We start from the raw sequence: 13,967 nt of genomic DNA, 5'->3' as shown, positions 1-13,967 counted from the left end.
ACACCACCCAAGAAGAAGGCTAGGAGAAGTACCAGAGCACCCAAGAAAAAGGAAAGAAGATGCACCAGAGCACCCAAGAAAAAGAATAGAAGGTGAACCAGACCACCCAAGAAGAATAGAAGGTGCAGCAAATCACCCAAAAAGAAGAACAGAAGATGTAGCAGACTACCCAAGAGGAAGAATAAAAGGTGCACCAAACCACTCAAGAAGAATAGAAGGTGCATCAGACCACTTAAGAAGAAGAGAAGGTGAGCCAACTGCCCATGAAGAAGAATAGAAGATGCATCAGAATGCCAAAGAAGAAGAATAGAAGATGTACCAAATCACCCAAGGAGAAGAAAAGAAGGTGCACCAGACAACCCAAGAAAAATAGAAGGTACACCAGACCACCTATGAAGAAGAATATAAGGTGCACCAGATAAACCAAGAAGAAGAATAGATGGTGCAGTAGACCACTCAAGAAGAAAAATAGAAGGTGCGCAGACCACCCAAGAATATAAGGTGCACCAGACCATCCAAGAAGAAGAGTAGAAGGTGCACCAGACCATCCAAGAAGAAGAGTAGAAGGTGCACCAGACCATCCAAGAAGACTAGAATGTTCACCAAATCACCCATGAAGAAGAATAAAAGGTGCATCAAACCATCCAAAAAGAATAGTAGGTACACCAGACCACCTATGAAGAATATAAAGTGCACCACAGTACCCAAGGAGCATAGAAGGTGCACCAGATCACCCAAGAAGAATAATGGAAGGTGCACCAAATCACACAAGAAGAAGATAGAAGGTCCACTAGAACAGCTAAAAAGAGAATAATAGAAGGTGCACCAAACCACCCAAGCAATATAGAAGGTGAAGCAGACAACCCAAGATGAACAATAGAAGGTGTGTCAAACCACCCAAGAAAATTAGGTGAACCAGACAAGCTACCAAAAAGAAGAAAAGATGGTGCATCAAATCACCAAGAAGAATAGAAGGTGCGTCAAATCACCCAGGAAGAAGAATAGAAGGACTACCAGACCACCCATGAAGAAAATTAGAAGATCCGCCAAACCGCACATGAAAAATAGAAGGTACACCAGACCACCCAAGAAGAAGAATAGAAGGTGCACCAAACTGCCCATGAAGAATATAGGGTGCCCCAAACCACCCAAGAAAAATAGAAGGTGAATCAGACCACTCTATAAGAAGAATAGAAGGTGCACCAGACCATCCAAGAACAAAAATAGAAGGTGCACCTGACCTCCCAAGAAGAAGCATAGAACCAAACCACCCAAGAAGAATAGTAGGTGCACGAGACCAATGTTGCACTGGACAGCTAAGTAGCATATCAGATAAAAAATAATTTTCACGTATTTTGACAGTACAGGTGTGATCAGAAGACATACCTCATTCCAGACTGTTGAGTTGGATATTGGGCAGCCAGAGTTTTAATGCAGAGGAGAAGTGATTGACTGTGCACTCTGCAGCACAATGCATTTCACAGGCACTGTGCAAACGCCACTCATTGCAGGGAGGAAAAGATAACCATATGGATTAAATGTTATATTAACAGCAAGAAAAGAGAGGGGCTATGGCAATTGCTGGATGCTTTTCTACACCTGTAATGATATCATTTTTTCCTACAGTGTGTTGTATTTACAATATGTATATAGCACGCAACATGAATTAGTACGTTTTTCTCATTTTCAGTAAATTATCTTCTTTTTCTTTTGATCCACTGACATGCTGCGTAACTACAGAAATCAGTCTCACCCTGCGTCCTTGATTATTCTTTTTTTGCAATTTCTTATTTTCCGACATCTGAAAAACAATGAAATTAAAAAACTGTAGACCTTTGACCAATCTCCATAACATCAATATGTAAACACAAGGATGGTTACGGGTACTTAACTGAGTCAAGGTCGCAGGTCACATTCTTATCCACGCCATCCATTCCGCTGCTGGGTTTGAATTCTGCAAAGGAGCTTATGGAGGGGTCATGGATGAGAATGGATGGACGGAAATGTACTCAGCTGAAGAGTTGGCACTATACTGCTGTGCGTGACAAATGAAAAACTCAAATATTCTGTACTGGGACATGGACGTGACATATGAAGAAGACAACCCATTGGGAATAGTGGTCATGGTCCCTTTATGGGACACTATCCAGTCTGCAGTGCACTTATGGCGTCCTATACCAGATCTGACCTTACATAAAGTTAAAAACATTTTTAACCAACTTCTCTTACCTCTTTATATATCCAAAGCTGTGATCTTGTGAAAAATATTTGTACCTGCAAAGTTCTGAAAAGTTCTTTACACCAGTCCCAACAATTAAATAACATTATATTACACCTGTCCCAACAATTAATATATTAATTAAATAATAATTATGTAAATAATATTTTATTAGTTAAACAATTATTATTTCAATATTACCCATATATATATATATATATGCATGTATATATATATATATATATATATAAATACAGTACAGACCAAAAGTTTGGACACACCTTCTCATTGAAAGAGTTTTCTTTATTTTCAAGACTCTGAAAATTGTAGATTCACATTGAAGGCATCAAAACTATGAATGAAAACATGTGGAATGAAATACTTAACAAAAAAGTGTGAAACAACTGAAAATATGTCATATTCTAGGTTCTTCAAAGTAGCCCCCTTTTGCTTAGATTACTGCTCTGCACACTCTTGGCATTCTCTTGATGAGCTTCAAGAGGTAGTCACCGGAAATGGTCTTCCAACAGTCTTGAAGGAGCTCCCAGAGATGCTTAGCACTTGTTGGCCCTTTTGACTTCACTCTGCGGTCCAGCTCACCCCCAAACCATCTCGATAGGGTTCAGGTCTGGTGACTGTGGAGATCAGGTCATCTGGCGTAGCACCCCATCACTCTCCTTCTTAGTCAAATAGCCCTTACACAGCCTGGAGGTGTGTTTGGGGTCATCGTCCTGCTGAAAAATAAATTATGGTCCAACTAAACGCAAACCGGATGGAATAGCACGCCACTGCAAGATGCTGTGGTAGCCATGCTGATTCTGTATGCCTTCAATTTTGAATAAATCCCCAACAGTGTCACCAGCAAAGCACCCCCACACCATCACACCTCCTCCTCCATACTTCACGGTGAGAACCAGGCATATAGAGTCCATCCGTTCACCTTTTCTACAAAGACACGGTGGTTGGATCCAAAGATCTCAAATTTGGACTCATCAGACCAAAGCACAGATTTCCACTGGTCTAATGTCCATTCCTTGTGTTCTTTAGCCCAAACAAGTCTCTTCTGCTTGTTGCCTGTCCTTAGCAGGGGTTTCCTAGCAGCTATTTTACCATGAAGGCCTGCTGCACAAAGTCTTCTCTTGACAGTTGTTCTAGAGATGAGAAGGTGTGTCCAAACTTTTGGTCTGTACTATATATATATATAATTTAAATAATTATCATTTAATATATTTAAATAATTATTTAAATAAATAATTTATTTGCTTATTATTTGCTTAATTGATATTAAATTAATATGTAATTTATTTGCTTATTTATAAGTCTATTAATGGATTATCTTATATGGCAGTGAAAATGTGAAATTGAAAAATATTGCTTGCAATCCCTCTACTAACCACACGGTGCGCTGTTAAGAATCTGCACAAACAATATAGAGGAAGTGAAATTTTCAATGGCACCACCTAGTGGTAGAAATGCTTACTGCAGTGGATTATAATTGCATTACAATTGTCTATATTGGATAATGTATGTATCTATATTTTATGTTTCAAAAGCACAACTAATTTAACATAAACTCTTTATATCTCAAAACTGTATCACCAATGTGTTAAATGTAAAAACAAAACAAAAAATAGACTGATTTTGCATTTTATATTCGGCACATACCAATCTCCGGATTTCCCTCTCGCATTCCTTTTTTATTCTGGAGATCTCCTCTTGATGTAAATGATACACGCTCCTTATTTCCGCAGCCTTCATCTTATCCGCGTGAATAACCACAGTTAATGCCTCCTCCACTTGTCTTTTGGCTCCTTTAAGCTCGAAAATCTCCTGTTGCATTTTGATTTTCTCAAACTCGAAGGTTTTTTTGGCTTCCTCCTTTGCCTCGTTATACAGGACGGTCTTCACTTTGTCCGGGGCGGCGTCTCTCAGAGCGTTCACCACGGCCTGCAGCCTCTGATTCTCATTATCTTTAATTTTAATGACCCGGATCAGTTCGGACTCGTGCTGCCGCAGGAGGGCTTCCCGGACGGCCTGGAGCTCCTTCATTTTCTCCTCATGTAATTTGGCCTTTAGCTCTGTCACAAGAACAATATTTTTATGCTGCTCGTGTTCTCGAATTTGGCGGATTTCTTGATTTTTCTCTCTTTCAAGCTTGTTCACCTGGAGAAGAAGTGACCAAGACAAAAATAGATATTTGGAATATCATCAAAATAAAGTAGTTATAGAAAAGAGACAGTTCTATACCTACTACACGGGTTATAAGAGGTTTCCAAGACAGAGCAATTAGAATTACATTGTTATATCTGTTCAAAAGAGAGAAGTTCTTAAAGTTGAACCTATCCAAATCATTCAGTGCTATTAATCACCCGTCATACCATTTTTTATCATTTAAAGGGATATTCCATTTAGACTACTTCTAATTGGGTGGGTGTTCAACCATTGAGATGAAGGGGTACTTGCACTAATCCCCAGAAGGGAACACTTTCACCGATGTCCAGAAGGGGGTATTTTCAACAATCACCAGAAGGGGGCACTTTCACTGATTCCCAGAAGGGGGCACTTTCACTGATTCCCAGAAGGGGGCACTTTCACTGATTCCCAGAAGGGGGCACTTTCACTGATTCCCAGAAGGGGGCACTTTCACTAATCCCCAGAAGGGGGCACTGTCGCCAATCACCAGAAGGGGGCACTTTCACCAATCACCAGAAGGGGGCATTGTCACCAATCACCAGAAGGGGGCACTTTCACCAATCACCAGAAGGGGGCACTTTCACCAATCACCAGAAGGGGGCACTTTCACCAATCACCAGAAGGGGGCACCTTTACCAATCCCCAGAAGGGGGCACTTTTACCAATCACCAGAAGGGGGCACTTTTACCAATCACCAGAAGGGGGCACTTTCACCAATCACCAGAAGGGGGCACCTTTACCAATCCCCAGAAGGGGGCACTTTTACCAATCACTAGACGGGGGCACTTTTACCAATCACCAGAAGGGTGCACTTTTACCAATCCCCAGAAGGGGGCACTGTCACCAATCCCCAGAAGGGGGCAATGTCACTGATCCCCAGAAGGGGGCACTGTTATGATTCAGGGACTGAGGAGGATAAAAAAAAATGCGGAATCCCAAAACGGTAACAGAGTGGCTGGACACTTAATGGACTGCAGACCTAATCCTGACACATAATTGGAAGTAGCCGTGGGGCGTGCCTACGATGACCTGGACGCCTCAACAAAGCCAGAGAACTAAATAATCTCATATATAGAGATATAAGAAAGCTAATCTGCCTCAGAGCAGTCCCCAAAGATAGATAGATAGCCCCCCCACATGTAAAGGCTACGGTGATATAGAAAAACACAATACAAAGTCAGAAAAGACAGATTCAGCAAAGGTGAGGCCCAAACTATCTTTATAGGAAAGGATTCGAAAGAGCAACTGTCTGCAGCCGTAAAAACCCTAATATATACCAGCACGTCTGATATGAACAAATCCTGAGGTCACATAACCTCTCCCCCACTGTATCAGCACTCAGATGTTACTGGCATCCAAAAACACTAATACAGATGAGGGACTGAATAATACCAAGCATGACAAACACAATACCTTGCAGAATCATGAAGCTAAGTATACAGACACTCCCAACAGGGAATGGTCCCATTCCACCAAGAACTCCACACAGACAAAATAGGAATTAAGCCTTAGTATTAAAGCAGAAAAAACACCAAGAACGTGGAAAACAAACAGCAGAGGCACAAAGACCACCTATCTGAGAGGAGTTCTGGTAGTGAACAGATCTGGTTACAGAATGTCCTTAACACACAGGAGACATTGACCACCGGCAAGAAACAAGAGAAAACTACTCAGTTATATAGTCCCAGGCTGACCCTGATTGCCAGTCCTCCACAGGTGTGTAGCTTTCTTTCCACACATCAACTGCACCGCCAGCACTGACCACAAGAGGGAGCCCCAAACTGGAAAACATATTCACAACAGGGCACTGTCACCAATCACGAGAAGGGGGCACTTTCACTAATGCCCAAAAGCGGGCACTTTGACTAATCCCCAGAAGGGGGCACGTTCACTAATCCCCAAAAGGGGGCACTTTCACCAATCACTAGAAGAGGGCACTTTTACCGATCACCAGAAGGGGGCACTTTCACCAATCATCACAAGGGGGCACTTTCACCAATCCCCATAAGGGGGCACTTTCACCGATCACTAGAAGGTGGCACTTTAATACCTGTTATAATGGCGTGGCAGTGTACCTGCTCGACTTTCTATCCATTAATTTTCCATGCTGCCACACCACCATACTTTGCTTTCTCCAGCAGCCCCATATTGTCACAAGTGTGTTAAGGGTGACAGACAGTTATGTGGGTTCTGGCAATAGAAGGTCATAGCATCTGGCTGTGCAGAATGCTCCCTACCTTTCTATTGTTCCTGCTGTTAGTATTCATTGGTATAGGTAGCTTTCCTGCTGAACTTTTATCTCTAGGACCCAGCAGGAGCTCGCCTTCCATCCAGCTGCTGATCATAAGTATTATCTTGGTGCTTAAATACCGCTTCTTCCCTGGATTGGTGTTGGTTATATTATTCAGTACACTCTAGCTCTGGTTGCAAGCACTTGGCTTGCTTTCACCTGTAGTATCGTTGCTGAAACTTTGCTGATCTCCTAATAAGACTGATTTTCATAAAACCTCACCTTTATTGATGCACACTAAAAATATATGGAAAAGCCGCTTATGTGATTCTACAGTAATCTAGGTCCACATCTTTGATCAGCTATGGCTATGGATCTATTTAGATTGTGAACCCCTATGGGGACAGTGATGATAATGTCTGGAATATGATGGCGCTATATAAGCAAAACATAGATTACAAAAAAATAGATTGATTAGGTCCAACATATGTAACCAGTTATTTCATGTATTCTTAGTGTGCTGCAATAAAGTTAGTGCTGGATTTTTTCTGTCCTGATGTCTGATGTGTCCCCTACGTGTTTTCCGGACGGAGAAGTCTTCTAGCTATCACGCTATGTTTTTAGCGCTCTATGCTGCACAGCAGCTGGTCTCTTTCTGCAGTCTGATCACTAAATTCTCTGTTAGGTTCTTGTCACATGCAATATTATTCAGAAAAATGCTATGGTGCTTGTCACGCATTTCAAGGCATCTTTATGAGCTTTTTTTGTAGCCAAAACACTAGAACAAGATATTACTGTGAAATCTAAAGTGCAATCAAAAACACACTTTAGAGGGAAGTCGTCATGGCTCATACACCAGAAAACCGGAATACAAAAGTACTTTTTGGGGTTTTATGTGCCGTCCATGTCACTCTTTGAAACAGTGGTTGGGGTGTAGGAGGTGGTCGTGTCCCCTACTGTTTTATGCTAATGTCTGTCACACACTTACTCTTTCTTTCTGTTCTCCAAGCAGAGGAGGATGGTCAGAGATTTGATCGTTGAGCCTTTTCTTGCCAGTGACAGCCGCTGGTACGGGTTACATGCCGTAGCGGCCGCAGCCATTGTACCTGGCAGGACTGGGTCACTCAGCTGGCTGCAGAAGCCAAGGAGAGGTGACCTGGGAGCCTATAAAAGTGGAAGAGTGTCTCTGAGGACTGGGACCCATGACAACAGTTGGAGGCTGTGGCAGAGTTGGCTCCATTATCTAAGGTGGTGACTGCAACGTTGGCTCCCAAACAGCCCTTCGGCAGAAAGAAGTGCCTCTGGCAGCTGTAGGATTTGTAGACGGCCAAGAAGCCTGGAGATCCTAGAGACAACATCAGCCCCAGAGTTACCCTGGAAGTACAGCCAACATCGGCCACGGAAACAGTGAGTAGCCCACCAGCCCAGAGACCTCGGCCACATTTTCTAAGCTGATGACTGCAATGGCGGCTCCCAAACAGCTCTTCGGCTGAAAGAAGCACCTTGGCAGCTGCAGGAGTTGTGGGCGGCGAAGAACCCTTGAGACCTAGAGACAACATCAGCCCCAGAGCTACCCTGGAAGCACAGCTAACATTGGCCACGGAAACAGTGAGTAGCCCACCAGCCCAGAAACCCTGGCCCCATTTGCTAAGGTGGTGACCGCAATGGCGGCTCCCAAACAACCCTTTAGCCGAGGGAAGCACCTCCGTCAGCTGCAGGAGTTGTAGGTGGCCAAGATGTCCTGAGACCTAGATACAACATAAGCTCTGGAGGTACTCTGGAAACACAGCCAACATCGGCCACGGCAACAGTGAGTAGCCCACTGTCCCAGAAACCCTGGCCCCATTATCTAAGATGGTGACCATGACGGCGGCTCCCAATCAGCCCTTCAGCCGAGAGAAGCACCTCCGTCAGCTGCAGGAGTTGTGGTCGGCCAATGAACCTGGAAATCTAGAGACAACATCAGCCTTGGAGCTACCCTGGAAGCACAGCCAACATCAGCCACGGAAACAGTGAGTAGCCTGCCAGCCCAGAAACCCCAGCCCTGATACGCGTCGGTAAAAGGTGAAGCCACCGAAACATGAGTATAAAACCAGAGGGCTGGGAGCTTAGATTTATAAGCACCAAACAAGAGCTGAAAAAAAGGTAAGCGCTGGAGTGGAACTTTGATAGCAGGTTTTTTTTGCCTGTTTCAGTATGATGGTCTTGCTTAGACTTTTTTAAAGGACACCAGAGAGAAATGCCAATAGAAAAATTAAAAAAACCCTGGAAACTCTTGTATAAAAAATTGCAATGAAATTACATTGTATTTTAGAAGCGATACAAAGAGCATGTAGGCCCTAAGCAGAGTTGTTGTGCATGCAAAAATAAGGTCTGTTCAGGTCAAGACCGAGAGATGTGTTGATACTGCAATATCCTAATGACAGCTGGAGACAGAAGGCCTCATTACACTGAGTCTGCACAAAAAAATGCAAAGACTATGTACATTTCACTGGGTACAATTATGTAAAGCTTGTGAATCCTTGTTTAAGAGACAGATAAGTTCACCCAATGCAGGGTCAGTCCAGCTTCAACTGCTCTTTCCATTTTTACTGAGCAGAGGAAAGTATTGACCCACTTCCAAACGAAACCTATTATTGTATATTCATCGTAATGATAGTAGAGTTGGTGCCAATCAATTAGCAAGACTCAGTCCATTGGCCACGTCTGTAATCTATGGGCACGGGATGGGGGGGGCCGAGATCCACCTACTGTATTACCCAATAGCATTAGCAGCTCTTGTTTTGGCGTGACACCCTCATTGTGGTGTGACGGAGATGGGAATTCGTGAATGAAGAAGAGTCAGATAATAAGCGTCTCTCAGGCATCCCGTCCATGGCCAATGGACAAGGTCCTACGAATCAATTAACAATATCATAACAGATTTCCAGAATACCATACTAATCATATACCTGGCGTCCCTGATTGTCCAGGGATCACACAGGTGGCACAAACTCCTAATTAATTCCAAAACAGGAGAAACACGAGTTTTTGCAGTGCAAACAATACATAATTTATTTAGTGAACATGGTGACAAAGACTTGAAAAAGTTAAAATGAGCACTAAAAGCCGGATCAAAAAATTAGATTTTACATGTACCGAATATAGTAGGTCCAATACATCCATAAGAAATGTCCCTCTGTTTACAACATATAAAGGTATGTAAAACCATATTCATATATAACCAAGAGGGAACATTAGTGTACCTAAGTCAATAATGGATGTATCAGGGCAAATGGCAGGCAATAGGGCATAAAGTCAGAAAAATGGGTCCAGTACACCCCCAGAAAATGTCCCTCTGTTCACAACAAATAGGTAAGATTGTACACAAGCATATTCACATATAGTACAGAGGGAACATTATTATACTCAAATGGAGAGAGGATGTACCGGAACCCATGACAAATGCAGGAGCATGCAGTTAGATCATAACATTCAATCATTAGCGTTCCTAGTAAGTCCCGGATTTAAGTAGGCACAATGCAGGAAACATCCGACCGCAACTCACACCCCTTATCTGCCAGGCCCACGTCCGATAACAAGTGCTGTAATGAGGATTTTGATCCGGAAAAGAGGCCCCAGATAGCCCAACGTACGTTTCGATGAAGGTATTCAATCTTCTTCAGGGGAGGGATGCCATGAGGTACGTGGCGAAATGCCGGTTTTTAAATGGTGGCGGTGTTTTTCCGATCCCGGAAATCACGTAATGGCGCATGCGCAGATCCACCCGCGAAGTCTCGCGTGATGCGCCGCCGTCACATCATCCCGCGCATGCGCGGGAGCGGGGACGCGTCACCATAGCTCCCGCGCATGCGCCCGACACCAGACGGCGGCGACAATCACGGAGACACAGGCAGGGGGACCCGGACATGCGCACATGAGGACCGGGAAGGAAAGAGGGTACATGCATCAAAACATATATATTAAAGGCCACCGATGACAAGGTTTTCCAAAAGGGTCCATAACAACATCTTTAGGTAGATAAGGTGCCTATATGGAAAAAACCAAATAGAACCAGCATTAAAAGATGGGACCATAAGAACAGTTAAAAAAGGGGATTTAAAAGTCATATTAACAATGACAAGAATTGCAGTAAGGCAAAAGGTGGTCACTCGGAAAATATCAAAACCAACCAAAATAAGAGAATTTTACACCTAGTTTTTTAATTATAAAGGTGTTATAGGAAGGAAGCGTAACTAATGGACTCATTAAGTCCCTGGGGGGCCATAGTGTTAAGAGTAAGGATCCATTTCACTTCACATTGTGCCAAGCGCTTTTTAAGATCACCACCCCTGATCCCCCCATTTATCATGTCAATACCTCTGACTTTCAACTGGGAAGGGTCACAGGAGTGGTGAGTCCTAAAATGCCTTGGCAAGGTTTTCAGAAGTGTATCATCAGTTACTGTCCTGGCTGCGGAAATGTCCCTCACATGTTCTCTAACCCTGATGCGGAGCTCACGTGAAGTGAGTCCCACATATATCAGGGGACAGGTGCAGGTTGCAAAATACACCACATGTGTAGAACCACATGTGATGTATTGCCGGATATTATAATTTTTCCTGCCATCTGAGGAACAGAATTGTGTACTACGGAGGACATTGCCGCAGGCCAGGCAATGCCCACAGGGAAAGCATCCCTGCAATGGACCCCGTGAACCGAAGATATTGGATATAGGGGGGACATAATGACTTCGTACCAAAAAGTCTTTCAGATTTTTAGCACGTCTGGATGTCATTAATGGCCGGTCAGTGAGGTTCTGGGCCAACACCGGATCAGTTAGTAATACCGGCCAGTGTTTCCTCATGATGCCCCGCATAGTATCCCATTTTTCATTATAAGTCCCTATGAACCTCACTGAAGGATCAAAGGAGTCCTGTTTCTTGGGAACGTGGGCAAGTAATTGTGCTCTAGGGGTCTTCTTGGCCCTATTGTACCCGAATTTGATGTTCCTATTGCTGTAACCCCTATCAGAGAAACGGGCCCTGAGATCGGATGACTGAATTTCAAATTTACTATCAGAAGAGCATATCCGCCTCATTCTCAGAAATTGTCCGGTGGGGATGGCACGAATAGTAGATGGATTATGGGCAGATGAAGCGTGGAGCAACGCATTGACGGACGTCTTCTTACGAAAAACGTCCGTCTGGATTGACCCCCTATCGTCAACCGATATTTCAACGTCCAGGAAGTCAATCTTGCGAGTGCTGCACTTATATGTAAGTTTGATGTTAAACTTATTTCTATTCAACTGCCCCATGAACTGATCAAGCTGCTCCGCCGGGCCCTGCCACACAAAAAGAATATCATCAATAAAACGATACCAGCACTGCACATGGGCCGATGCCCCCACGCCTCCGTCACCAAAAACCAGCCTCTCCCAATATCCAAGGAAGAGGCAGGCGTACGAAGGCGCGCAGGCCGCACCCATTGCAGTGCCGCGTCGGTTATATATGAATATGGTTTTACATACCTTTATATGTTGTAAACAGAGGGACATTTCTTATGGATGTATTGGACCTACTATATTCGGTACATGTAAAATCTAATTTTTTGATCCGGCTTTTAGTGCTCATTTTAACTTTTTCAAGTCTTTGTCACCATGTTCACTAAATAAATTATGTATTGTTTGCACTGCAAAAACTCGTGTTTCTCCTGTTTTGGAATCAATTAACAACTCTGGCTTCTGCTTGCTTTCTTCCAATTAGGGTGTCCATGAAGCCACTTTCAGGTGCCAAAAATGGAAAAAAGTGTCTTTTGTTTTCAGGGAACTGGAGGACATTTCCATTAGAACTATCCATGTAACCATGAAACCAATGGGAGGTGCATCTATCAAGCTGCCACCAGGGGGAGACGGAGCTCTGAAGCAGAAGACACTACACGGAGCAACAAGAACCAGGAAGTAGATATACAGTGTGTGCTCATACGCTACCTCAGAGAACAGCTGGGGGAGCAGAGCTACGGGGCGTGCGAGGAATGGTCAGGTAGGCCGGGTCAAGCACAGTATGGGCAGAAGGAGGACCGGAGGAAATAGCAGAAGCGGAGTCGAGGTCAGGTCGAGGTCAGTATCAGAGGAAGCATCTGGTAGGAGAGAAGACAGAGGAATGGGGGGCTGACTTGGTGACGGAACACAGACAGGACTTGGGGGCACAGGAACAGACAGATCAGGATAACACTTACAGGACCAGCAATCACAGGCAAAGCAGCGCTAAGCTTATAGCCAGCGCTGGGTCACTGGAGATGTCAGTTTTTAAAGCATCCAAGCTCTGGAAGTGAGGCCCGGGAGAAGGCTCCGCCCCCTAGCCATGTGGATGGGGAGACGGAACCATGACAAGTTCATTATGGTTTAGAAAGAGCACAAGAAAGAGCCATGTTCCGAGCACCAATACCTTCTATACAAAATATTAATCAACCCCACAAGAAATTTAAGGGTGTTTTTCATGAGATACATTTATTATCTATTCACAAGACAACCACTATTGTCTATTTCTCTCAGTCTTACAGACAATGAATGGTGTGGTAGCTTGCCGAATGCCTTAATCTCTGCCTCATCATTAGTTGTGCATGTGTGACACGTAGCAAGGGTATTGTGGGGCCAGCACTGGTGGGTACAGACAGGAAAGTAATATTCAACCACTAGGTGTCACTAGATGCAGCTAGTGGAGGGGTAGTCAAACAAGCCGGAGGTCAGGAGCCAGGAAGACACGTGTGGAACACAGGGAGAAAGCGGAGCCGAGGTCAGTTACTGGAGCCAGAACACTCTCTGCAGAGCATGAACTACGACTGTCGGCGTTCCGGGCAAGATTGCTCCCTAATGAAGCAGAGCAATCACCTGGAACATGCCTGTAAATAGACATCTCCCCGCACCAGCGCAGGACCTGAGGCTGGAAAACAACCCATCCACCAGAGCACAATACAACACAGAGCATCAGCTCTATTAGAGAGCAGAGCACCATGGAACAGAATCATGACAGGGAAGGGCCTCTGTGCAAGAACAATATACGGGGCCTTTGCAGCCTAAGAGCTCAGGAAAGTTCACAATTTCACTTTATTTAGAGGTAGAAATGGGCCTCCTTAGTCCTTACCTTTTGGGACTCTGTGTCTCTACACGCTGCACCTATGATATGTCCGCCCCTTGAGGGGTCAGTCTTATAAGGCTATGTTCACACATTGCATTTTTGCTATTTTTTTCTGCAGCAAAAACTGATCTCTTGACAGTAAAAAACCTGTGTTTTTTCCTGCATTTTTGCTGCTTTTTAGTTGTGTTTTTGTTGTGTAATTTGTCTG

General features: G+C 44.0%; 1 protein-coding gene across 1 annotated transcript; it reads right to left on the bottom strand.

Moving 5' to 3' along the window:
• Nucleotides 1-554: 554 nt before the first annotated feature.
• On the bottom strand, nucleotides 555-11,967 carry LOC142281356 (janus kinase and microtubule-interacting protein 1-like; the record flags this gene model as incomplete). Its single annotated transcript, XM_075332843.1, has 3 exons — nucleotides 555-1,801; nucleotides 3,884-4,381; nucleotides 11,380-11,967. Coding segments are annotated over 3 exons (1,221 nt in total), but the record flags the coding sequence as incomplete, so codon positions are not given.
• Nucleotides 11,968-13,967: the final 2,000 nt, after the last annotated feature.

Source organism: Anomaloglossus baeobatrachus, unplaced genomic scaffold (assembly GCF_048569485.1).
Source record: "Anomaloglossus baeobatrachus isolate aAnoBae1 unplaced genomic scaffold, aAnoBae1.hap1 Scaffold_4722, whole genome shotgun sequence".
Lineage (NCBI taxonomy): Eukaryota > Metazoa > Chordata > Amphibia > Anura > Aromobatidae > Anomaloglossus > Anomaloglossus baeobatrachus.
The sequence above is the reverse complement of the archived record's forward strand: the minus strand, read 5'-3'. Positions and strand labels throughout refer to the sequence as shown.